General features: G+C 47.1%; 1 protein-coding gene across 5 annotated transcripts; it reads left to right on the top strand.

Annotated features, from left to right (window-relative positions):
- Positions 1–1,130: 1,130 nt before the first annotated feature.
- Positions 1,131–27,416, top strand: SLC66A2 (solute carrier family 66 member 2). 5 transcript variants are annotated; one of them, XM_078868512.1, is made up of 8 exons: positions 1,131–1,346; positions 4,080–4,309; positions 6,492–6,625; positions 6,829–6,847; positions 7,821–7,867; positions 12,957–13,173; positions 20,766–20,969; positions 26,899–27,416. In XM_078868512.1, the coding sequence occupies exons 2-8, from the start codon at positions 4,095–4,097 to the stop codon at positions 26,906–26,908; spliced, it is 846 nt and encodes a 281-aa protein (XP_078724638.1). In that variant the 5' UTR covers positions 1,131–1,346; positions 4,080–4,094; the 3' UTR covers positions 26,909–27,416. The 5 variants fall into 5 exon arrangements, with proteins under 5 accessions (XP_078724638.1, XP_078724637.1, XP_078724640.1 ...); XM_078868511.1 differs by having other exon boundaries at positions 1,131–1,417; XM_078868513.1 differs by having other exon boundaries at positions 1,142–1,219.

Genomic DNA, 27,416 nt, shown 5'->3' with positions numbered 1-27,416 from the left:
CGGTTCCCGAACTTGAGCTGGGAAAACGGAGTTCGGTGCCAAACCACGGCTATCATCAGTGGCCGAGTCTTCGACGTTCCTGGGCACACACTCCACCCCACAGCCCCCTTGGCAACCTACACTGACCCCTCATGCGAAGTTACTGTGATCAAACGACCACCACGAGCCCATACGGCGTGGGAAGGCCTTCGTTCAGCAGTGGTTTAACAAAGGGGTGTAAATGTAATCTTAATGTGAAATATCCACACTTCGTATTTTTTCCCCCGATCATATCTGCAATGATTTCACGTGGTATCTTGCCAGCCACTAGTGGCCGTTAATATTACACTATCACAATGTCGAAAAAAAAAACAAATTAAATTTTTAAATAGTTCATATTCTATAAATAGAATTTGTAGCAGGGAGGGTGGAGGGGTAGAAAGAATAAGATTCGTTCCAGAACTTAAAAACACCACGTGGCCAAAAAACGTCACAATTGCTTTGGATTAGACGGCACCACGGTCTAAAAAAAAACCCCAGCACACTTTCTGACCAATCACCGCCTTCCATTGGCTTCAGACCCTGCAAGTGAGCCCATCTCGACCAACCAGCGCCCTCCGCATCTGAGTTTTTTAAAATTAATTTAGCGAATGCTTTTACACAGAGCACCAGATACATATTGTGCACAATCTAAATTAATAATTACATCTTCATAATAAACTGGGAGCCACTTGCACGGTTGTTGACGTCATTGATTCCGATCCCAAGGAGGTCCACCCACGCCTCAGCCAATCAGCGCTGTGCATTCCGCGGATATATGACGTCAATACTTCCGATCATCGTTAGCCTCTCCCACCACCTCGGCCAATCAGCGCTGTGCACTCCGCAGATATATGACGTCAATACTTCCGATCATCGTTAGCCCCTCCCACCACCTCGGCCAATCAGCGCCGTGCGTTCCGCGGAGAATCCTCGACCCCTCCCTCCCTGGCGGAATTCTGACGTCATTATTTCCGATCATCGTTAGCCCCCCCCCACCACCTCGACCAATCAGCGCCGTGCGTTCCCGCTGAGAATCCTCCTGTGTAGTTTTGACGTCATCGCTTTCGAAACCCCACCCACCCACGACTCACTCCGGCGTTGCACGGTGACGTCATGTCATCCCGCTGTGCAGGAGCGAGTCGCGTGCGAGTGGAGGGAGGCGATTGCATCGTGACCACGTCTCCTCCTCCTCCTCGAGGCATGTGCTTCGCTCCTCGTGTCGCCGAACCGTGTGGCCGCGTCTCTTCAGGCATAAGCAAAGCAACAACAGCAGCAACAACAACAACAACAGCAGCAACAACAGCAGCAGCAACAGCAGCAGCAAAGTAACGTAGCCCGGTTTAGTCGTAGGCAATCTGTCGTCATTGATGTCTTGGCAGAGAACGTGACATTTTAAGTAAATATCTCCCTTTTTTTTTGCTTGGGGTTTAAGACTTATAATGACGTGCGACTGTGGGACTTGTGTGTGTGTACAGTACTGGGCCGGTGACAAGTACAGTGTTTAATTGTGTGGTGTTGTACGGTGTGTTTTGTGTGTATAACGTTAACGATCATGCCTCTCGGAGTGACTATCGTGTGTGTGTATAAGCTGTACGTGGCCTACTTCCGTCTGGCAGTCTTGGGAGTTCCATTCCCGGCCACGGCTAACACCCAACTTATATACAAAGCGACTTTTATTCAGAGCCTCCCTCACGAAATCCACACTGACCAGCGCGGTGAAGTATGGTCAAACAACGACCAAATAGCGACACGGTTTTGGGAAGCCTTCATCCAGCAGTAGATTGGCAACAGGGTGTAAACCATTATATAACGATGGCTAATACAGTAATACTTTAAAATCCTTGAGTTTGTGTTTGCTGTACAATTTTAAATCGTGTTACTGTTTGTCAATATTGTTTAACGCACTTGTGAAATCAATAACGACGCATACGTCAACTCGTTAAAAGTACAGCGCTGTTTATATTGTAAACGTTGATAATTTATTGCAGTTCATGGATGCCAATAACACTTTAGAAACCTTTGTTTATTGTGCAAGCAGACTGTGTTAATACACGTGGCTTTTTTATTTGCTGTGGTGAAATATGGTCTAATAGCCTGCGTGACCCCACACGCAGCGTAGGGAGAGCACTAATGCAACAGCCGATTGACCGGCACGGTCTGTACATGTACACGTGGATGGCTCACAGGGATATATACCTCATAAATGAAACTTGAAACTTATCGACAAATAGTCTTGGTTTTTTCGGTAAAGTCACGTAGAAGGGAAATAAAAAAATATATAAAACAATAAAAATGCTCGCGACGTTTCGACTGCAACACAAGCAATCATCATCAGGTGTGAAATCCACAGCACGAAAATTTGAAAAAAGTGTTGAAAACTTATCGACAAGTTAAGGGGCGCCACGGTGTTTGAGATGTTACTTACTTCGCCTGGTATACAGGAGGTCATGGGTTCGATCTCGACGCCTGTATATTTGGAGTGTGCATGATCTCTCCCCGTAGTCGCGTAGATGTTTTTCTCCGAGTCCTCTATTCATTTTTTCCCGCATTTAGAAACATGCTTTTAAGAGTATTTGGCTGCTATAAATGTCGACATGGTAAGCCACTTCCTTGAGTCATCATTTGTGGCCAAGTCGCTTCTGAGAAAGAGATGCATAGCTCAGTGGGCCTTACCTGGTCAAATAATACGTCTGTTTTTATTTTTTCATGGCAGACTCCCATTTCGTGTCACTAGGGATGGCAAAAGCCACATGCTTGAACCATTTCAAAAATCATAAAGTTCAAACGAAGTAACCCGTCATAAAAAGAGATACGATTCAATAAAAAGCGTTCATAGTCGTGTTTATTGCAGCGTCTCAGATAAGGTGAAAAAGTGCTACAGATTGTCAAGAGACCAATAACAATGATTGGCAAGGTACAAGAACATGAGACCTATGGCATAACATTCTCTACAGGCATGTGTATAGCCTTTATATTTCCCATCTCAAAGAACATGGTGTGACAATTGCGGTGGTACGGCGTGTATGAAGAGAGGGCCCCGTGTTGATGGATCTTGACGGCGGTGAACAGAGGTTATAGATAAACCGGTTTGCGTTTCGCGACGGCGTGGCGAGGCCTTCACTCAGCAGTGGATAGACACTGGCTGCTAACGATGGGAGCAATAGTATTGACGCAGAAGCATAGATTGTTTGTGTGCTACTGGTGCCACTGCACTGGGATGACGGGTCCCATGCACTGGGTCACGAAAAGTGAGAGAAATTGGACAGAGAGGGGGGGGGGTGCCCATTTCGTTCCTTGCACCAAGCCTTTGCCTACCAACGCTACACCACTGGCTTGGCCTGTACCTCCCGTTGCCGTCTGCTTTTGTTCAAAGTCCTTGTAGCATTGTGTGTTTATTTCAGGCCCAACAGTCACCCGCGTGCTGCAACAATTTGAACGGAGCTTTGTCACTAGGTGTTGGCCCACTGTCAGTGATGAACCCTATTATTTTCGGGCCTTTCAAAGGTATTGCACGGCAGTTACCTTCGTTTACCCTGGTAGACAGCGGGTGGATTGCAAGGGTGATGTAGGTCAACAAAACCCGCACTGCCTCGTACACTGTTGCTGTTTAACTTGCAGCCCTTTGTCAGTGCTCTACTGGATGAAGGCCACGTCAGTCATGGAGGTTGTTTGAACAGGCTTTACTATCAAGGTCAGTGTGGGGATGTGAAGGCATCGGTTAGCGTCAGTGAAAAGTGATAATGGGAACGGTCTTGGACCAGTCCTCATGGTAACAGACTAAAAATGTAGCTCGGGTCGCTGGGCTCCACACTCTCAACCGTTGCTATGTTGGATTAATATAATGTGCGACAATCGCACGCTCGTAAAGCTCGGTGTGCATCACACGATTTGAAGCGGAGTAATTTATTAGCCGAATGTGCCGTCGACTGCTGAGCATTGTTCGGTAATCAAAGCCGCCTCCGTCGTCCGTCGTGACACTCGTGTGCATTTTGCGGCGTTCCCCTCCGTCCCTCAGCGATCTAAGCCGGTTCCCGTTTCTGCGCGCTCGTGCAACGCAGGCCCAGGCAGTGAGGATGGACTTGGGTGACCTGTCAGCGCCAGAGGTGCTGGCCTCGCCGCTGGTGGTGCAGCTGGTGACGTGGGTTGCTCAGTTCGCCATTGTGTTTGGTGGCATCGTGCCGTACGTGCCGCAGTACCGCCAGATCCGGCGCACGCAGAACTCGGAGGGCTTCTCCAGCCACGTGTGCCTCGTGCTGCTGCTCGCCAACATCCTGCGCGTCCTCTTCTGGTAGAGACACGCTGAGCCTGCTGGAAATCGTACCGTGTATACCCCCATGACTGCTTCGAAATGGGCCCTGCCTGCTTTCACATACCAAGACAAGCGTGGGCTCGGGCCAGGGTTGGGTTGACGTCAGGTCCAAGCCAGGCCGTGTAGCTCGTCGGTTAGTGGGTCTTGTGGTTCGCTTTCCTCATGTCGCTCCCCACTCCTCAGCTGTGTTTCCCTTGCAATCAGTCGTGACAACTCCGGGGTTAAAACTTGGAAGAAAGACGTATTTCACTTAGGTCAACTTCAATGCCATTTAAAATATATATAATTGAAAAACACTGGAGGAAAAAGAATAAAAGTAATGATAGATTTTTACATTTGGATAGCAGAACCGAACCCCAGGATGAGTGCAGAGCGAAGGAAGGGGCTGAGGGGTGGGGAGGGGTGGGAGCCGTGCTGGTCCATGTCGAGATGGGCCGGCTTGGGTCGGTCTTCTCCCCGTTGTGGAAATTTAGCATCAGTAGATTTCTTGGGTGACAAAATGGCATGCTGATAATTGTGCCATGTTGTAATTTTTTCAAATATTGTACTTCTAAATTATCGCGTTAATTTCCTCAATGGAATTTACGTAATTTGTAAATGTTTATTTCAACCATAATAATGATTGTTTCAGACATGGAATAATGTTGGATATGTTGAATTTTGAGCAGTTTTTAATAGGATACTAGAAAAATAATTTTCAATTGGTTGGTTCTGGTACCCTTGCGATTTGTGTGCATGAGGTCGTCATTCATCTTCCTCCTGTGTTTCACCAACTCCGCTTGCTCTTTTCATTGTTTATTCCTTCTTCTTCGCCATTGCACTTGTGATTATGCTGTTTCTGTGTGTGTGTTTTGTCACCACTGCATGTGTTCCCTCAGCAATCTCCGATCCGGTAGCATTTAAGCTGCTCATTAAACATAAATCCTAAACCGGTATCATTACGTGTTTGAGCCTTAATAGTCACTGCCTGAGATTGCTGTCCCTTGCATTTTGTAAATCTAACCTGTTGTCTTTACCTCAATGTATTTGTGTGTGTGTACAAGCCTCAATGGCTACTTGCTAATAGAAAATGCTCCAGAATGCTATAACTAAGCTCATGGCTTTACCTCTGTGCATGGTCGTGTGCATACATACACACTATCCCCCTCGTGCACGATACCGGTCTTCATAGGTGCTTGCTCACAGCACTTTCCGCAAAAGTCTTTACGACTGCACAGACGATCATTTGCTTGATGTGTGCATGTGAATGTGTGTGTGTGTGCGTGTGCTTAAGTGCATTCGTACACGCACCGCATCCCCTTGTGTGCTGTAGCAGCTTAATGGGTGCTTGCTAACAGCACTTGCCTCAATGGTCTGTTAAATGCTATGATCCACGAGGGCAATCGTTGCTGGCAATCATCACCATCAGTGCATTAACTATCAGCGACGATGGCAACTCGGGTGGGCAAACGGAATGGAGTGAGAAAGTTCGCTGGCCGATCAAAGCGCAAGCCTTGAGGAAAAGTGTGGGCTGAACAACAATCGGCTTTCAGACTGTAAATTTATCTTTTGGTTAGGGACGGGGCAGGGACTAGTACTCATTACTAGGTGACTACGGATGGTGTAGGTATTGTCCTAATCACTGACCCGCCCATCCTGGACATCTGTGAAAAAGAGCTTCACAGCTTATCGGATTCCTCCAGTCTAAATAAAGATTTTGATTTGGAATGGGGTAGAGCAAGTACTATTCACTAGTTCGATAACAATCATCCCTTTTTGTAGTCTATTATCATTTGGTTAGCCAGTCACTCAGTACCATACGTTAGTTATCAGAAAAGCAATCGATTAAAAGGCTTTCTCATCCATCCCTCTAGATCCCACTCATGCTGAATTTGGAAGCCACCATTCTTCAGCTGCCGTAAGCGGGACATCAGGCGGTCACGTGTGCACCATCTCCCATCTCATTGGGAGTTGATGCCCCAGTTGCTTATCTGGGGGCAGCTTCAATTCCAATTTTCAGATTTTGGGCAATGAGATTTTTTCAATGGGGAAATGCTGCAGCAACTATTGTGGGTGACAATTGCCAACATTGATTTCCTTGAAATTGTATGCTCCCCGATCATGACTCTAAGGCTACACGGGTGATCTTTGTGTGTGTGTGTGTGCGCGCGCCTGTTGTAAGGTTCGGCCGGCAGTTTGAGTCCGCGTTGCTGCTGCAGAGCTTCGTGATGATCGTGGCCATGCTGCTCATGCTGCAGCTGTGCACAGCCGTGCAGGGATCCTTGGACCTCACCACCAAGCGCCACTACTTCTCAGGTCCGGCAGCGGCGCGCGGTCACTCGGACTGGGGTGCGAACCAGGCGTTTGGGAGTCGACTGTGCGAGTGCGAGCGATGCGGCGATGGTGGGGATTATTAGCCTGTTTAATACAAACATTTGGTGGTGGCTTTGTCATCATAATAACAGTGTGTTTTATTCACCCATGAAAACTTTACTGTCTCTCATGATTTGTTTTTTTAGAAGGGGCCGTCAACGTTGATACGTTTGATATTTTTTGTGAATGAGAGTTTATCTTTATTTTCGGAGGAAATCGGAGGAACCAGGGATAACCTCAAGCATTTAAAGCTCTGCACAGATAGATTCAAAGTATTTCTTTCTTGCCATCTGCTGGCCATTTAGCCCATGCTAGTAACACCTGATATTCCCAGCAGTCTCTCAACCAAATACAGCGCAAAACCAGTCTCAACACAGCTGAACTTCGAAAATCCAAAAATATTGGATGCATTCCATGTGTAACTTCATTTACAAGTTTCAGGGAATAGTGTCATTAGATGAGGGGAAATTCATCACCAGAGAAACTATAGGTTCTCTGTGTCCCTTCTACAGCTGCACTTGTACTTGCCTGCACAAGTTATTGGGCCCCATCATTTTATCAGGATCTCTTAATTGCCACCTTGGTGATTCTTTAGAGGAGGAGGGGCAGCAGCGCAATGGTTCGTGCACTGCACTACGAACCCGGCGACCCGAGTTCGATTCTCGGCTCTGGCTAACATCAGTGGTGAGTGATATGTGAACAGGTCCTGCGTCTCCCTATCCCCACTTCCCCAACCCGCACCGATCGGCGTGATGAAGTACGGTCAAACAACCGTAATAACATGGGTATCTATTTTAGGCTATTTCTGCTGTAATCCAATCAGCTCAATAATCCACCCCATTACATTGTAATAGCTTCATTATATCACTGTATCATGTATCAGAGGTGAAATCTGATACGCAATATAATGTGTGTGTGTGTACCAGTGCTTGTGAACCTGTTGGCAGTCGCGCGACGGGTCTGAACGGAGCGATCGTTGTGCCCGATGTTTTTTGTGCGCACGTGGTCTCGCTCTGTACGAGAGTTGTGATAATTATCGTTGTTTAATTGCCCGTTGCTCTCCAGAGTTTGTTGCCCCACGCCATGTCAACCGCTGTGTGTAGCCGTTTCCGCGTGTTGTCTTTTGCATGCCGGCAGACGGTAATTTGGATTCACTAGTATTTCCACGCTCGAGAGCCTTCCTCGGTGGGTACCGCATGCCTTTTTTTGTGTGTGTGTGTCTCTTATCATCGAGAGACTTGCGGAGAGAGAGAGCACGTTATGAGCGCTTTTAGTTCGCATGACCTCCCCAACCTAAAAATAAATTATTCTCGTATAAAATGTCCGCACACCTTCTTCTCGATCTTGGCAGTGCTTGTATGCACATAAATGTACGGGGGGGGGGTTGCTTTGTTGATCTGGAGCAAAGTTTTGCAGTCGCAAAAAAAAAATCTCAAAAAATTACACACGATGAGATTTTATTTTATTATTCCCATAATCTTCCAAGACAACGTGTGATGAGTTATCATTGTGCAGTATTTTTGTTTGATTGCCAAACATTCAAAACGTGTTGGACGGCCCTGAACAGGTAGCCTAGGCCGACTTGTGCGAGCTGTTACATTTACTGTGGAATCTTCACGTCGTAAACCACACGGAGTGAACATTTTTAAAAATCTATATTTTATCGCTTACTGCAACCACACACCACCTGGCACAAATATTTGAACAAAGGGCCATTGCTGTTTCTGTTGAGACAATTCCAAAGGTCCTTCAATGATGTTTGCCCTGTTCTTGCCTTCTGATAATTTAATGGCGTGCGTACAGTGTTCCTGAACAATGCCTCTTTTTAAATATTATCGCCACTTGCTCCAAATTGTATCCCCTTCGCATTATCTGGCATCATGTCATGAGACCAAATATCCATTCAGGTCTCTCACACGCAACAATGCATCCCTTCCTGTTACTAGAACGGCCCAGGGAAACAGATCTCAAGAGTTTCCTCCGAAATCCCTTAATTTAACCTCTGGTCCAAACAGTGGAGGGATGCATTTTCCCCACGGGCTCTGCATTTGAACTCATGGGAGTCAAACCCATATTTAAATTTTCAGAGCTGCAATTTAGTCAAAAGTAAGTGTGGTACAAAATATAATGTGATGCTTTTGTACAGTCATTCAATGGTGACTGAACTGCGTCTTTGAGGGCACATGGGATTTATATAACGTATGAACTGGTGGGGAGTGGTGGCGCTGTGGTTAAGGCAATGCGCTATGAACCCGGTGACCTGAATTCCTTTCCCGCCAATGGCTAACATTGTGTAAGTGATATCTGAACCGATCCTGTGCCTCCCTGAGCTAATGTGCATTTAGCTAAATATGATGAATTAGATAATGTAAATTTAAACATAGCTCTAGGCAGGAGACGACTGTGAAAGCAAAAGCATAACCCAGTATGTTGATGCTGGAAGGTTGATTGAAAATTATACCCCACTGGGATCTAGCGAGGAGTTACTCAACTTGCACGAATAAACACTGCACATTTTTCTTCATCGCGATGAACTATGGTCAAACAACCCCTACGGTGCAGTGATGTGTGAGGCCTTTTTCCAGTCCAGCAGTGCGTTTACAAATGGGTTGTAAATTATTAACTGCATTTTGATAAAACGGGTGGAATGTTCCTGTGCATTGTTTCATACACTAGGGGGCACCATGATCCACGCTCTTGTCGTCTCAGTGCTTGAATTAAAGCCACCCCTCACGTTGTTACCAATGCTGCCTAATAACTGCAAAATATACAATTGGTTAATGTTGCAGGTAGTTACCCCTATCCAGAGCAGTGAGAGAAAGGGTAGAGATTGGCTGATGTTCAGTTGGAGATTACATTTTACACTGGGGTCCTGAGAAAAGTGGCACATAAGTCAATATTTGCCCTTTTCAGATATTTTAGCCTGTTGGTGCAATCGCCGTCGTGTCATGTGGACAAAGTATCCAGTCGCATTTACCGTGGAGCAGTGCAGTGTTAGAGAACGGCCCACGGAAATGGATATTGCAGAGCTACCTCTGAGATACTGGGAGTTTTGATGAAAATATACGTGAACAGTTTTGAATTGACGTACGAGCAGTTTTTAGTCTTAGCTTAAAAGTATAATCCTATAATAATTTAAGTTCTTCTCTGTGAAAGTTACTACTGCGTTTTCTGTGAAAAGGAAGTGACTGGGCCTTCTGTAAGCTTCAGGATTTGCATGTCGGTAGCGCTGAAATAGTGAAGTGTGTCGGCGCTCTCTATAACGTATAATTCACATTCATAAAGTTTAAATGCAACGTACTGCATCTGGAGAGACACAGGCTACGTGACTTTACCGAACAGAAAATGGAAGGCCTCCAGCTTGGATTTGAACGGGGGGGGGGGGGGGGGGGAGTCGACAGCACATGCAGCTGGGGGAGGAGAGTTTCGGACGTGGGGACAGTAGAAGGGACTGAGCGCCATCACACTTGGACGACGGTTGACTGGAGGCTTTGCCAGAAATCTGAATATTTATTTATGCTGGAGGAATCCGACGGGCTGTCAAGCTTTTTTTTTCACAGATGTCCAGTAGGGGCACGGGGTCAGAGCGTCACAAACAACAAGCTATACAAAAACACAATTGGAGTGCAAAGTATAGGAAAGATAAACAAATCACTTACAAAAAATATACAAATAAAACTGCACTATTTTTTTTATCTTACCAGGTAAAGCCCACGAAGCTATTAGCTTCTTTTTTAGAAGTGACTTGGCCACAAATGATAGCTCAACGGAAGTGGCTTATCACGTGCAAATTTAAAAGGAAAAGGCCTTGGTTGGCGGAGCGGAAGGCCCATGGAGGGCGGTAGAGCGCGGTGAGAGAGGATGAGGCAACAGCCAGGGCTCTGTGAACTCTTCCCGGGCTGCTCACGTTTTACCAAACTGTGGATCGTTATACTCTTTGGTTTTTTTCAGTAAAGTGACGTAGGTAAAACATTTAAATAAATTAAATCACGACGTTTCGGGCGCAACACAAGCATCCTTCTTCAGGTGGGGACAACTTAGCGAAAGCACACCGCTTAATTTTTTACCTACGTGACTTTACCGAAAAAAAGAGTATGAATCCTTGCAGTCTCGAAAACTTCCAATCTGTGGATCGTTAATTTAGCAGCTGACTTATGAGTGAAATAAATTGTCTTTCCCTGGAATTTCTGCAAACTTTAGCAGTTTAAGAATCAAGTCAAGGAGTCGATGAACCTTTTCTTCATTATGTCTCTGCAGTGATGTTATTCATTTTGAGCGTTTTTACACCTTCATTCAAATTTTCTGCGACTGCATTTTTTTCGTAATAGTAACCAACCGCCCCCCCCGCCCCACGACTGCCCTCCATCCCCTGTCCCGCTCCCCCCACTCCGTCGCGATTATTGATACGGAGGACGGGGAGGGCCTGTCTCATCGGCCAGAGGATCGCCCATCTGCACGGTCACACAGAAACCATCGCAAACCATTCTTCACTCCTCCGAACTTGTCTGGAGAGTGGCGTGCCATGGCGCCACCGTCCTCAATTCTCATCATTTTCTGGGGGCACACATTGTTCGTCCCCCCCTCGCCTTTGCTTCCGTGACTCTCTGTCGAACAGAGGTGCAGTTGAACCATACAGTCACTTCTTTCAAGGATGAACTTTCAAAAGACTGTCAAGGATGACTGAGTTGGCGTTCGTCCTTTGGCTCTAATGGGTTTCTTTTGGGTTAGGTTGTGCAGTGTATAATGTCAACTTTGTTTAGTTTAACCCTCCACCACCTGCCGGAGCCAATCAATTTATCACGTCATGGGCAAACAAGTTAATTGATTTGTTATTTCAGCAAAATGGGAGTGATGAAAAGCCAACAACATTTTGACCGTTTTATTTGACGTTTCACTGGAGATTACAACCAGCGACATCAGGCGTTTAACAAAAGCTCAGCACTTCACCGTGGCGTCCCTGTGTTTCGCTCCATGTGCTCTGAGCTTTTGCAGGAATTGAACTGTGAGCAGCTGGTGCTCTCCCTAGGGTAAATATCGCATAGCCGGCCGATGTTGGTTTTTCTGGTTCACGATGCTGCTCGGTTCAGTTCCTGAAGATGCTCTCAGCAAGTGGAGCGAAACGTCGAACATTGTGCCCAACAATACGTGGTACAACTTTAATTGACACCGGTCAGCTTTACGGCACTACCGCAGTGGTATTTTCTCACTTTCGTATCCACCAACCCATCAGCCGTTTCGCAAGAGGTCGTTAACTGAGCAGACACGAAAACCCTAAAGGCACCGAATCTTTCACACGATGCTTCCAGGACACGGAGTTGCTCGTGTTCCTCTATCCGCACGCTGGACCTTGTGCCGTGTGGCCACAAAGAGTGATGTGTGCCTTGGGTCGGCCGAATTCGAGCCGCCAAAACTCAACTCATAAAGCCGTCCGCATGGCAGCGGCCAAATAAATGATGCAGCACGGAGGGTTATGAACGATGGCGATCCAGAGCCAGCATTCTACTCTTGCTAACGCGCGGTTCTAAATTGATCCATTTTAACGACCATCGCAATACCCCCCCACCCAGCCGACTTCACTCCGCACATCGAGCAGCGGCGTAGACCACGGCACAACCATCGCCATAATCGCCATCATCGGTCTTCATCTTTAGCATTGTCATCTCCATCATTACCATCATTGTCATATTTGCAGTTGTTAAATGTATTATGTACGCATCTTCATTTTGACAATTGCATGGCCCAGCCATGATCATCATTGTCACGCGCGTCATCCTTACCGTCATCACCCCTGGTGTTTTAAAATACTTTGAGATTTGCATCATCATCGTCGTCATTACCAGCAGCACTGGGATATCATCCTCGTCCTCATCGTCAAATGTATACTGCCCCTTGCAGAGTTGTCTTTGACAATGTGTGCTGACTCTTATGTTCCAACATACATGATATGTTGATGTCGTCTTGATTAATAAAAAAAAAAACAATATTTTTCACCGTAGTTTCTTACGTTTGAATTGTTATTCTTAGTATTACTACACTTTATATTGAGGAAAGCCATAGCGAGTGTCACGGCTCTCTTTCGGGGAGGTTCCTGTCAAGTTTTTTGCAGTAGGAGCCGACGATTGCTGAGAATACTTCCCAACCGAGTGAGCTGATGTTCCACCGTGGCAACGGAGGCATCGTCCGGACGTCTCCGCACGAGCGTTCGAAGGGCGGCCCCGGGCACCGCCCGTAGTCTCACTTTCACCGTGCGTTTCGCCGCCCTCCCCGTATGCAGACCTCGACCTGCGCTACTTCTGGCAGTGGAGCCGCTTCCTCGACTACCTCCAGTTCGTGGCGGCGTTCTCGCTGCTGGCAGCGGGCGCCACCTTCGCGCTGCTCGACCTGGCTGCGTACGTGGAGGCCCTGGGCTTCCTGGCGACGTTCTCCGAGGCCATGCTCGGCACGCCGCAGTTCTACCGCAACTACCGCAACCGCTCTACCGAGGGCATGAGGTAGGCATAGGCAGAACCGCAGCACGACTTGGCAGGACCCTCCTGAGAAAGAGCCATGAGACTTGGTGAGGCTTTTCCTGGGACGGCGGCACGAGCGGTGACAAAGGCTCTAGCTGGTGGCGGTAGCTAGGCCGCACGACTTCTACGATGGAACACCGGCTAACTCATTTGGGAAAATACATAGCAGTGATTGCACCCCCTACTGTGTGACAAGTTCGCAGGGCCCTCCTGAGTAAATAAGCCTATAATACTTTGGTGGACGATATAGGCCTGCCCCAGGAGTAAACCAAATACAATGTCAGCTCAATTTCATATCCTAATAAACATTGAGAGCCCATCGTTTTAATTGCACTTAAATACTTGTACTTATTATGAGTCTATTAACTTTATATATTAACACAACTGTGATACAATTGTGTTTGTAGTCACTGTAAAACATCTGTACCGTTGCAGGAACCCATGAGATAGAACTTAGCAGTAATTTTTTTGCCCTTTTTGCTGAAATAAATTAAAATGTATCCATCGATCTATGTGACGACCCCAATGGACTGGCAGCACCCACTTATCCGGCCAGGTGGCTAAGAAGATTGCAATTAGCAGATCGCGAAAAAAAATTCTGGTTAGAAGTTGACTCAACACATTATCCCTTCACGGTCCATAAAATGATCACCACTTTGCGGGGAAGTCTAGGGTGAGCTGGTCCCCTGCCGTATGAATGTGGAATTCCCACCGCCTTGATCATTTTAGCGAGAAATCACTCTGGTGGCTCCTCGCAGTGTGATCTCTCCTCGTAGCAGTTTAATTCGGTCAGCTTCGTCGGCATCAAAGCCCGAGCCGTAAGGGCAAACTTAATAAGTGTAGCACAGGACAGTTCCGGTAAAGGCTTTGATGCACAGATCATCTCAATGTTTTATTAAAATCCCCGAGGGAATTAATTCCCTTTTCTTGGGGGCACTGCCTTGATGAGGCGGCTAAAGCTTTGTTAGACCCTGCGTATCTAAACATTAATATAAAATAGAAACAAACACCTGACAAGTGCATTATAATGACTTTAATTCTCAAACCAAAGGAGGTTTGTGGCAACCCTGCACCACATCCATCACAACCCTTGCCCCCGAAGTCAGGTGAAATGTAGAATTTTTTTTGATGTCCTCAATAACCGTAATGGCTCTGACATGGCTTGTGGCACATCTGGATATCCCCAAATGAGATCTGTGTTCTCATCTCTGCAAATAGGTCAATCTGTTTACCTGCGTCTATTCGGAAACAATTGATGTCATGTGCAAATGGCTCTGGCAATTCTGTGCCGAACGGTGAAAGATTGAGCACAAATATCGACAGGCACAGGCCAGAGAGGCACGGGAGTTGAGTGCATACTCCTGTGTATTCATCGAAGAAAATAGTGCTTACAGAGCTTGCTGTCGCAAGCAAAGCAGTAATACGCATTCTGGAGACGAATTTAAATTTTTGCTCAAATTATATTGTCCCGTTTGGACGATTACATATTTTGTATGTTTAACACAATTACAATTCCCATCGTCCATTCGTTATATGTAAAGACAATCGGCTGCAGTTTTAATATTTCTACTGCTGAGTGTAGATGAAAATAGGAAAGAAGTGACACAGTAGTGATTAATGAATTTATTAATTGTTTAAAGTGCCGGGTAACTGACACCTTGGCTCTTCCCAGTGTGAAAAATCGCATCTAAACTTGGCCTTAAAATAGAAAAAATGCAAACTCCAGGATTTATCGTATTCAATAACTGACCCACTTTTTTAGCTTTTTGCCTTTGTCATTACGTCCAAACGTCCCATCCATGACCAGCGCTTCTGACGAACATTCATCTCCAACGTTCATCTCATTTTCATAGCACACTCTTTATGCACCGTTGTGGAACTCCGTTCGATGCATCCACATACGAATAATATAAACATAATGTCTGTTGGCCGATTGTCTTTTCACACCAATATCATCCAGCAGCATTTGTTTAATTCAGCAAATGCTCCTCCACCGGATTCAACTATCTACATCTCATCAGCTCAAATCAGACATGTTAAATAAATGCTGCTGGGTTTCCAGACGTTATTGGCAAGGGTGCTTCATCTAAACAATGGGGGCCCTGTTGAAGACAAATGGTAACACTATGCAGTATACAAACTTATTATACTGGGATTTCCTTCTCAAATGAGCATTTAGGCAGTACTCCCTATGTACATCTCTGAGCCAGTGGTGGAAATTCCTAATTCCTATGGCAGGAGCAAATCTATCCATAGGACGACCACTTACAAAGTGGCCTTCATTTTTTGATGCTGGGCTGGGTGTATGTATGAATGTTTAACTTTTTCGCACCATACGTAGCCAGCCGTACTAATTGAAGGTGCCGGACGGAAGGACAAACTAAACTCAAAAAGCAGCTCTAAAGACAGTTTAAAATCTAGATTAAAAAGTACAAAGCTCCGGTGGCTTCCTAACGATCGGGTGAACGCCCAACCAGCGTTTGAACTGGCAACCTTGTCATAGCGGGCCGCTCGCTCCATCGCCGATGCACCCGGCTGGTTCGTCATTGTGGCGCATGCGACGCGTCGCCCTGGCGCGTCGTTGCGACGCGTCGCCATAACGACGCCGCGTCGTTTGTCATTGCCCCCTTTTCCGTCGGAGTGGCGACAAGCACCACGTTGCCCTCAAGAGAGGAACGCTCTCGTGTTGAAACGATGGCTCTGCTTCGATTTGACCCTCCCCTACCGGAAGTGTGGATGCAAGAGACTGGACGGACGAAGCGGTGGCCAAGAGAGGGGGAGTTAAACCGCTCTATTTTCGCTGCCTGTGCAAATTACGGACTGGCGCTCATTTTGTACTCGCATGTCCCTTCCCCTTAAGTGTTTCCGGTAAAAGCTAAAAATACTGCCGTGTAAAATTTTCCACGGGTGAGCTGTGAGGTTTGAATTCATATTCGTGGTGCAATCTCACGTGGATTAGCTTATTAAGATGGAATCTCAATCTCACGATACGTTCGGTGGGTTGTGCGTGGATGTTTATTAATTTATGTACTGTGTGACCCCTACAGCCATCTGGGGGGGGGGGGGGGTGCTGCCATTCACTGCTATGTAAAACACAAAACAATCTAATCTCAAAGCAGTTTGCTTCAATTGATCAAATCGTCGGGCGGTTATGGGGATGGGTGGCAGTTATCTGCAATATCAGGGGCCCCTAACCAGGGCCACAGCTTGTATTAGTGGGTCTGGAGTATATCAGGGATCTGTAAAAAAAGGCCAAGGAATCCATTTCAATTGAGGTGCAGGTTGTTGAACAGGCACACACTTCTGCTCCATCCACACGCGGGCGCCTCCCTAGCGCCTATTTAACATTGACCTACAGTGATCTGGCCTCGCAGTTAATTAATTTGTCTTGTGGTTAGGGTTAGCATTCAAAATACAGTTCAATTGATCATGTCTAGGGCTTTTTTTTATTTTCTGAATCGGTAATTGATTTGCAAAGTTACAGGATCGGTAATCAAATGCAGTTCAGTTTGTGACTAATGAACCCAACTGAACGTTCAAACCGCACGGCACACTCAAATGTGATTGGTCAGCGGCTACCATCATAATGGACATTTGTGGAAAATAGCTTTATAGCTAATCGGACTCCTCCAGGAAAATAAATATTCTGATTCGGATAATGCACACTCACCATCACGCACCGCATAGTACGATTTAATGGACACAGTGGGGCTAAAATTTTTCTCTTTATTGTTCGATATTTCCATCGCTGCTGTGCGACCAACCGACAATAGATTTTCTTCATACTTTTTTTGTGCATGCAATTACTGATAATGCTAAAAGAAGTAAATTAGCAGCCCTAATAGTGCGATGTCCTGTCCCCCGTTGGCCACGCGTGGATTCGGTCGTATGAGTCGCGTCCGTGTCGCGTGGCGAAAGTCACCGATGAACGCGAATGGAACCGGCTGGGCAGGCGTGATCCTGGGCAGATCGGAGAGGTTTGCTGTGCCTAAGTGCCATGCAATAATGGGCAGCAGTGGACACACGATGCGATGAGCAGTCAGCCTAATGCGTTGTTGTTTGAGGTCGCGGTTGCTGTGTGACGCCGCGAGCTCATCTGCAGGCACCGTTATTCATTCACCTGTCTGTTGCAACTGATCAACAGGGTTATTAAAAAATATAGAAGTGATTTTCAGATTATTATGTGGAAATGGTGCCATTTATCCAGGCGAGAGCGTCACCCAGTCTTCAGTTTGGCCAATTCCATTAGCGAGCGTTTCCTTTTGGTGTGGTATGAAACCACAATGCTAAGAGAAAACACGTGCATACGAGGAGACATTGCTTCCTCCGCCCTTGCTTTAAAAAAATTTATGTTCGCGATGCCGCGCTGGCAGTGGTGCACAAGCGCAAATAACAAAGATCCCCAACACATTCATCAACAACTCCGCCCCCACGAGGAAGAATACACCGCAGGCGACGCTTCGGTCGGTGGCCGCCTTCCCAAAGCACACAATGTTCCTGTCATAAAACGATGGGTGTGCAGATGGACGTGTCGTGAGCTCAGGATTATGTTTTTCCAGACTTGCTAACGTATCACTTGCTCAGGCGATGGCGAGTCGCAGTGCACATTTGTTTTATGTATATATACAGCGAATCCTCGTTTTTCGCGGTAGATGCGGTCCCAAAAAATGTCGCGTTAAGCGAAAAACGCCTTGGGCGATAAAGTTTGGCGAGATTCGGTGTCCTGCGCGCACACGCAGCAAGATGGCGGGAGAAATAACTTGAGGGTACGCCACCACGCGTACCGTATCACTGCACCGTTCAGCCGTGCAGCTCAAGAAAGTAGTTGGTCGTCGACCGCTCAGAAACTATGCTACAACGGAGTGCGCGTTCCGTGTTGTGCGAAGAGTGCTCCTGAACGGAAGAACCGCGTTACGGCGAGAAACGCGAGGACTGACCGCATATTTAATGCGCCGAGTGCATTCCAGCCACTCTGCCACCTAATGCAGCAAAGCCTTCGCTGTCGAACGCGGTCTGGATGGGCGGCGTGGCACTTGCTGCGTGCTCGCGCATTCATACGACCGAGCAGCTCTGAATGCCGATCGTATCTGGATTCAAATTAGTGACGTCCATTTCACCTCGATGGTGGTATTAGTTGTGTTTAAGGTCGCATGAAAACGCGTAACAGGTGGGCACGTTGCAGGAGAAAATTTAACACAAGCCCCACTGCGAATATGGCAATGCAAACTATGGACCACCTAGTAATCCTGACCACCTAATAAATCTGACCACCGAGTAAGCCTGACCGCCTAAACTAGTGGCGCTACTATCCACCACGATGTGGGAAAAACATGAATTCTTGAATTAAATCGTAACAATACATGGAACTGCTCTGGGGGTTGTGGTGAATGTGGCACCATTACTGGTTAGTACATCGGTGATCTACCATGAGCTTGCCCGGGTGTTGTAAGTGTGGGTGCTGCGAGCTGACAAGGAGGGAGATGCCAACTGTTCAATGTTAAACATTTAATGCCATCTAATGCATGGTTTTCTCTGGGTACTCCAGAATCCTCCCACATGAAGCCAAACACTCATTAATGTAATTGGCCGGACATTTCAATGCAGGACTCGCCAGAAAAAAAGTTTTGGGTAAAAAAAAACCGTTACATTATAAAATCTATATATTTTCACCGTGCAGTTTTAAACGAGCATTTGCAGCGCACAATACCAATGTCTGCTTGCTCACGGACGCAGAAGCGCCCACTGCTTTTGCCAGAAGAGTCGTGGCGCTAAGTCTCAAAGTGCTTTTTATCGAGTAATGAAATTGCGTTCGTGGAAACAATGCGCGTGCAGTACCGTCCAGTATTTTGTGGTGCGCAGTGGCCATTACCCCGCTCACTTACAAAAACAGAACTCAGCCTGGCCTCGGGAAAAACACGGCACGCCGAGGCTTGTCGTGCCTTTGTCCAGTCATGAAATTGGGGTTTATTTAAAATAATCCAGGAATCTGTTGGGGTAAATATTTGGTGACTCTAGACCGTGCACCAAATGAAGTTCTCCAGAATGTTGATTCTCATCTCTGCACACTGAAGAGGTTAAATGTAATCAGCGGAAGTTTAGTGACGTTACGGAGAAGGTGTTTACTGCCAGAATCACAACTTTGAATGCGTTAATATTTTAGGTGGGGGGGGGGGTTGTTCGTAATTACACATCTCAGGGATTGCATTTAGAAATGAATCACCGTTGCCGTAGTTCGTTGCCAGCAGCGCAAACACCGAATGCGGTTGTTGTCTCCCATAGGGCTATGAATAGAAACACCCCAGGTGTTTATTTTAGGCCGGTATACTCACAGCAGCTACGTGCTGTTTTTTTCTGTATATTTTGCACAGTTGTCCGGTTTTAAATGTTTTTCACGTGAGCGGGTAAAACATCGCGCATTCACATTGAGGTTGGAGCAATTTTTGGGGGGGGTTTTGGTTTTGCGAAGTGTCACGAAGTGTTTGATAAGCATTGGGTGCTTGTGCGCGTTTTGGAATTCTGTTGAAAGCAGCCTTAAAAGCCTGTTTGCCTTTGGGGAGGGCATTTCTTACATCCTGTGAGCCTTGGTGATGCCCTGAACACGCTCGAGCACTTAGATTGATGGGTGATCGACACTGTCGGACTCGCGGTGCATATGCGGCGGCACTTACCAGGCTCCTGTGAACGTGGCGCTTTGGGGCCGCTTTCAGTTAAAAGCTACGACACTTCCTGGAGGCTCAACCAAGAACACGTGGTGGGCAGGCAGCCGTTCCCGCTATCAGCCCTGCCCACTTTCACATAGCCACGCCCACACCATCACTATCTGATGTCGGCTCCGCCTACTGTTCATCAGTCTGCACCCTCTCTCGATATCGTGAGTCAGTATGGGGAGAGGGTGGAACATATTCAACTGGGACACAATCCTGATTTTGGCAAATGCTTAAGGACACCTGGTTTCCTCCAGCACACAAAAATGCATATGAATGGAATTGACCAAACATCCTTATTGCAAGACCCCTCTCTCCCTGAAAATGCATTTTCAGATTGTGAGGGTTTCCTGAAAACATAAATGACATGATCGATCTACCTCGCTCACACTACCCTTTTATTTAGCGCTTTCCAGCCAAGGTTGAAAGCGGCAGTGCATTAGCTCTGTCTGTTCTCAACGGTGATGGAGAGGGCACTCTTAACTGCAAATGGATGATCCAGTATGAATTAAGTTGTAGTGTGAAGTTGTTGCTGTTCGGGACTTACCGACTTGCAATGCGGCCAAATTGATTAGAGGGCACCGGTAAACATGGAGACCCAAACAGAGCAAAAGGACAGACCGTTGGCCAACATTCAGACCGCCCATTGCCCTGACGGCAGTGGGCTTCTATAAAGCTAACGACGTACCTCCGGAGACAAACGCGTGTTGGCAAGATTACATAACCCATGATTGAGTATGCATGAATTCCCCAAACTTGTTTCACGTTGTTTGTATTCTTACCAACACTCCGTCACCACCTGGTTTCTTCTTGTTTCCCCTTCCCCCTTTCCTCCCAACCCCTTGCCCCCGTCACCTCGCACGTGGGCAGCGTGGTGATGGTGCTGATGTGGACGAGCGGCGACACGTTCAAGACGGTGTACTTTCTGGCGCGCGAAGCGCCGCCACAGTTCTGGGTGTGCGGCCTGATGCAGGTGTTCGTGGACATGGCGATCTTGGGACAGGTGTTTCACTACGGCCGGCTCCCGCGCCACACCTCCGCCCACGCTGCCTCCGCCGGAACCGGGAAGGCCTTGTAAGGAGGACTCTGATTGGTCAGCCCGCGCGGCCAATAGTAACGTCATCGTTACTATTGGCCAGTGTCACCAACGCCTAACCGTCAGGACTATCATCACCGCCACTCCAACCACTCCTGCTGCGTCAATAGGACAGCCATCGCCACCGTCATCGCAGCCACTGCTACTAACACTGTCACTACTATCACTACCACCACACTTTGTCGCATTAGTAAAACTCTCATCACCACCACCACTACAACCATTTTCACTTCTGTCACCACCGCTCCTCCTACCACAGTTTTAGAACCGTCATCGCCACCACCACTACCATTGCCACTACTGTCACCACCACCCCAACCACATCAGTTGTATTGCCATCACTGCCACCATCCCTGCGAATGCTACTGTCACCAACATTACCACCATCAATTATATCTCTACCACGCCCAGCATCCCTTCCACTGCTATGGTCACCAACCCGTCCACCATAACCACTTCTTATAACGCCGTAATTTTCCTCATCGCGATCGCTGCCTAGCATCACTACTATCAGGATCGCTATCACAGCCACCAACACCACTACAGCTGCCACAACCGCCACCACCAGCACAACCACTGCTATTGCAAGCTGTGTTTGTCCCTGGGCAGATATTGAACTGTTTACTTCATGGTTACAATCCCTTTTGCACTACCCACGTGGCCTGCAAAATTGGTGACGGTAGGAGTAACGTTCACCCAAGTGGTGGTCAGCTGGATGTTAAGGGTGAGGGGGAATGCGTCAGGTGCTGTGCAAAGTTGAGCTCAGCCCAGAGCTGGGTAACTACCGGCTGGGATGTCGATGGTAAGTTTTCATCAAAATGCGCTCATTGGAGTTCATAACCGCCAAGGGACCAAGATAGGAGAAGCAATCAATGTTTGATGGCTGCTCTTGACTCACAAACTGCTTAATACGTAATTTTACAACAATTTTTTATGCTTTGTTTTGAACAAAATCCATCTAAGCCTCCTCCCAGACTTAACAGGACACAGGAGAACTGACAAATCTGGCATTGGGAGACACGGCCGTGCCAGCTTTTCACGTTCTTCGATGCGTCTGTGGCATTAAGCGCTCTCGCGTACGTGGACAAAAGCAACTTTTGTAGCATTCACGATTGCTTTGTTATGAAGCCTTTGTATGCGGGACCAGTGAATTCACATTTATGGAAATATGGAGAACAGCTCACCAGTTGTGTAAGTCACCGTGCCACAATACAAAGCTAAACGAGACATTGGTTCCGTTTTATTTATTTGGCACGTACGTATTCATGCAGCCTTTCCACATGCCTGTTAATGTTCCACGTTCTGCTTCTTCGGGCAACGACATTTTTACATAGAGCGTCTGTTACGTTGTTTGTATCGTTTGTACAGATATTTATATTCTGCCATTCAGTTGTTGCCTATGACCAAGTCACTCTGCATGCGTGCAATGTCGGAAGCTGAGTGGCACCGAACCCGTGTGGACCGTGTTTAGATGGGTGACCACCACCGTGCATAACTGGTGCTGTAGGCTCCTGTGGGGGCTGCTTTACCAGCAGGAGAGGGGGGAGCAGAGCAATAACCAATGTTTTGCTGTACTATGCTCCGGCGTCGCTATCCTCTTCGCCTTCACCATCCTGCGCTGACCAGTGTGGTGAAGTATGGTCAAATAACCCCGCCCCCCACCACCATGGGGGTGACCCTAACCCGGTAGTGGATTCACCAGAGCGCTAATCGACGTCGTTGTTACACCGCTCGGAGATGAAGCATAGCTCTACGCTCACAGCTTCCTGGCTGTATTCGGTTTAAGTGGTGAAAAAAAATCGATGCGAATGCCCCAATAGGTACCAAGTAACCCAATCTTTCATCGTTTGCCGTTATCTCAATTCCCCCATTGGCTCTGCGCGAGAGCCAAGGTCTCAGAATAGACGGGCGCTCCCGTTGGAAATTACAAGTCGCAAACAAGTGCCTGTTGTACCTTAAGAAACAAACTCGCTCAGAAATAATCACCGTCCTTAAAATAGCATTGTTAGAGCAAAATATTACACGGCCGCGGTTTTTTAGTCGTCGTTCTTAATGGCTTGCGTGATGGTTGTTTTTTTGCGGAATGCCAAACAAAATCGGAATGTTCCGGTGTGTTTGTGTGCACGCATAAAGCGCGTGCATTGTTGCGCACCAAGCCTGCTTGTGGCGGTGGACCTCTAGCTGTGTAACTGGTAAATGTCCACCGCCGTTTCAGCCCGCCGTCCGTGCCGATTGTGGTCACGAACGAGAGCCGAGCGTCTCGCGTCGTACGGCACGCAGCGTTAAAACCAAGCCGGCGGCGACGGCGACTTAAATGCCACGTCCCTACAGCACAGAGGTCGCAACCGGGTACCCGATACCCGTACCCTACCCGATACCCGGCTACCCGTACCCGGCCGGGTACGGGTAGGCCGTGAGTCACTGGTGAGTCACCGTTTGTCACTCATTTCCCAACGTCTTGTCTCTTCTCACAATTCAAGTTCTAGAATCAACCCACCCGCGCCTGCAACATGGCTTCATCCCAGAGGTCGCAATCGGGTACCCGTACCCTACCCGATACCCGGCCGGGTACGGGTAGCCGGGTATCGGGTAGGGTACGGGTACGGGTACCCGTTTTCGACCCTGGTGCGGCTGGGTACGGGTAAGGAATCAAAACCTGTTTGCGACCTCTGCTACAGCAGCAGGGTGCATAGTCCAGCAAGCCCCCGGCCCCCACCTTAGAAGGTGTCCGTGCTGCTGTCAATTCATTATTCGAGTATTATATTTCACTCTGCGTGGTCCGTGAGAGCGGATTATCCGGGTAGTGGACAGACGATAAAAATCCGATACATTACCTCCACGTGGCTAATTGATGAGCCGCTCCTCACTCGTCGGGGGTTGGCGACTGGGGATCGCCCCACCTGACCGCTCACGCGTGGGCAAGTAAAACGATGCTGACTTTAAGAAGCAATGAAACCAGACGACGCATTTTACAACCTAACGCCCCTGCCCACCCCCCCATTCTATGTAGGTAAACAGTAATGTTTGTAGATCCTCTTTTACATGTGTTTGTCTTGTCTCAAATTTTGTCACCTCTGTCCACTCAATAACGAAATGATCAAGAGCTGGCTGCTTGAACTGGGCGGTTGCAACGCTAGCAGTGTATTTTATTATATCCCTGTATGTATACGCACTCATGCATTGGCTGAAAACATCTAAAAATGCGGCGGTTGTGAGATGCGATTTTCACGAACGGCGGGCGACGTGATGTAGAAAACGAAAACATTTGCTGATTACGTTTTTCGAAACTGCAAAAGCTTGGAAACAATCGCTGCCGAGATGCTTGCGGTATGTGGGATGAGACGCGCACAATATCTGCACACTACCAAGTGCTTGATTGTCGTGTGTTAGTGGCTTGGCTCAAACTTCCGTCTCATTATAAGTCTTTGGTAATGGATGTTGAGACCTTTACGGACACCTTGTGTTTAAAAATAAGACTTGTACGATTGCGATCGTGGCCATGACACCTTTTGCTTGTGTCACGCTTGAAAATTAACACGCTCACGCACACCGTTTGTGTGTACGGGTGTGTGTGTGGGGAGCAATAGTGTAGCGGTTAGTGCGCTTCGCTACGAACCCGAGTATGTACCGCGTACACGAGGCTCAACAAAAGTTTTAAGAACAGAATATGAGACACAAATGGCTCACCGTAGTTTTCTAATGTTTTAAAGCAATAAAAAAATTGAGTAATGATTGTAAACGGTAATAATGTCGCATAATGCAATCGTGGCTGCATAATTCAATACGTTCTTAAAATGTTTTGACTGACCCGTACGTATGGTGTGCCTGCGTGTGCGTGCGCGTGTGTATAATATGTATACGTTAGATTCTAAGCTTTCGTGACTGCAGGAATGACTCTTTGGTTCATTCGGTAAAGTCACGTAGAAAGAAAATGAAATTAAATAATCGAATACCTTTCACGTCACGTTCTTTCTACGTGACTTTACCGAAAGAACCAAAGAGTATGTATACGTTGTTTTTACGAGGAGGATGATGATGGTGATGATGATGATGATTTAAATTCTCCATGAAAATTAATAGGCGAGCTGTTTTTTTTTGCGACCACCTTGTTCTCGTTAAAGTTGAATAATCACGCCCAACGTTAGTGGCACAAAGAGTGCAGAATGTTTAATACCAAAGTTGCGTTTCAATGTGAACACTGCCGGTGACTTTATGCAATGACCTGCCCACGGCGCGAGCGTTTTATTGAGTCAAAGCTCATTGTGCAGTTATTACCGAGACATATGCCAGTAATTTGAATAACATTTCAAAGCATCGCTATTAAAATCGTACGGATCGTGCGCATCACACGGTCCGATGCGTTTTCTGGTTTTGCTGTGTTGGGTGTGACGATGTCCGTCTTTTCGCTCCACGTGCCTGGCAACAAATCTGGCAGCCAATTCGTGCGCGCTCGTGAAAACCTAACGATGTGCAATGATGCACGCTGTGGTTGTCTCTCAACGCTGGCAGGTCACAAAACGTTGGCGTTCAACAACTTTCAATAAGGAATCTGGCCAAAATATACGAGTTTCTCAAGTGTGGGTTTACTTTCGCTTTCCAATTAGGGTTGAGAGTGTCGATGCGCTAGCTCTGTCCGTCACTGTGTCCCTAACGAGGTGGGGGTAGTGGGGTGGAGATGATCCTCCAATATGTCCGAAACCTGATTATAGAGTTGTGTTGCGTGTTGCTATTAGGGTCTTGTATCCCTATAGGAAATCAGACAAATTAATGAAAAGAAATCTGGCCTGACAGAGCCGCTATTTGCTATCGCTGTTGTCTCATCGCGTCCCACGGACACATTTCTATGATGGTAACTCCCTTGCCTGATGTACAGGAGGTCGTGGGTTCAATCCCGACCTTGACACCTGTATATTTGGAGTTTGCATGTTCTCCCCATGGTCGCGTGGTTTTTTCGCCAGGTCCTCTGGTTTTTCTCTGCACATTTAGAAACATGCGTTTAGAGTATTTGGCTGCTATTAATTTCCACGTGATGACAAGCCACTTCGTTGAGCTATCATTTGTGGCCAGGTCGCTTTTCAAAAAGAGCAACATAGCTCAGTGGGCCTTACCTGGTAAAATAAAAATTAGTTTACTTTTTATAGCTTCCTGAGCCCCTGGCACAAACGCGACCATGTTATCGCCAATTAAATACTTCCAGTGACAAATGAAGTCTGTTAAATGCTTCACAGAATTCGTGTACAAGCGTGAGTTGTATTCCGTTTTATTTCAAAAGGTAACGTTCGGTTTCACAACTAGGGGTGCATTGATTGATGTTGATTCTTCAGCTGACAATGCACACCTAATCGTGTGTGCAGTGTGTGTAAGAATCGGTGTTTCAATTCGTATACGTTCACGTGATAAGTCTGGCCACTAAAGGCTGCTGCTGCTACGTTTCCCACGATGTTTACCAATAAATTAACTGGCAACCGCTAATTGGGTAGGGCAGGCAAACAGGAGGTGTCGCGTTATCCCTCCTCGAAAAACATTACGCAACTTGCGCGGCCACTTTTGTTCCATTGAAGGCTGCGATGTCCGTTGTCGCAGTGTGTTTCGCACGGCACACGTGAATGAATGTGTACGCAGCCGTTCTGCCGTAGCCAAAGAAAGGCGCCTTTTTAAATGTTCAGGTCATGCGTGGGATCGCTGGGCCATCCTCCGTTTAAACAAAATAAATGCTTCCGTGGAACGAGCAGAACTGTTAGTTTTGTTTAACTGGGTGAGAATGCGAGAGATGTAAGGAAAGTCGCATTTGCAAGAGTGAACCAGTTGCCTTTGTCGTTGCAGGGAAATTGCAAACCTAACGTTGAGTTTGTTAATAACCGAGTCGATGTCGCCCGTGTCTGTGTGTCTGTGCGTGGCTCTGAATAGGTGGAGGTAGGGACAGTGTTGACGCTCTAAAGGTGTGTGTGGCTAAAGCACCTGCACTTGAATACTACCCAAGGTGTGCGTACGATCAACAAGATGATTGACTTGGGCCTGATCTCTCGTGGACGTCGTGATCAGTGACGCCTCTTCGTGTCATCGCCAGGAAAACGATGTCCCATCTTAACGTTGACCTTGGGACTGCGTTGCAGCCGGAGCGCGCTTACATGCCATATATTTTGAACACGTTTAATTTTGTTTTACCGTGGAAGCTGCTGCCGCTTTTGTACGTCGGTTCACGTTTAACGGATACAAATCCTCGTGCGTTTGCACCGCCATTCTTGTTTGTGTATGTACATAGCATTACTTATAAATGAAGAACTATTTCAAGAACTGATTTATATGTTTACTTTGGTAAGAAAATATATCTGTCAATCGGTGTTTGGCATAATAATGGTACTCCATCCGATGGGTTGGTGGGGAATTTGATAATTGTGTGGTTATATTAAATAGTGTGCACTGCT

Source organism: Lampetra fluviatilis, chromosome 26, assembly GCF_964198595.1.
Source record: "Lampetra fluviatilis chromosome 26, kcLamFluv1.1, whole genome shotgun sequence".
NCBI classification, from domain to species: Eukaryota; Metazoa; Chordata; class Hyperoartia; order Petromyzontiformes; family Petromyzontidae; genus Lampetra; species Lampetra fluviatilis.
The sequence above is the reverse complement of the archived record's forward strand: the minus strand, read 5'-3'. Positions and strand labels throughout refer to the sequence as shown.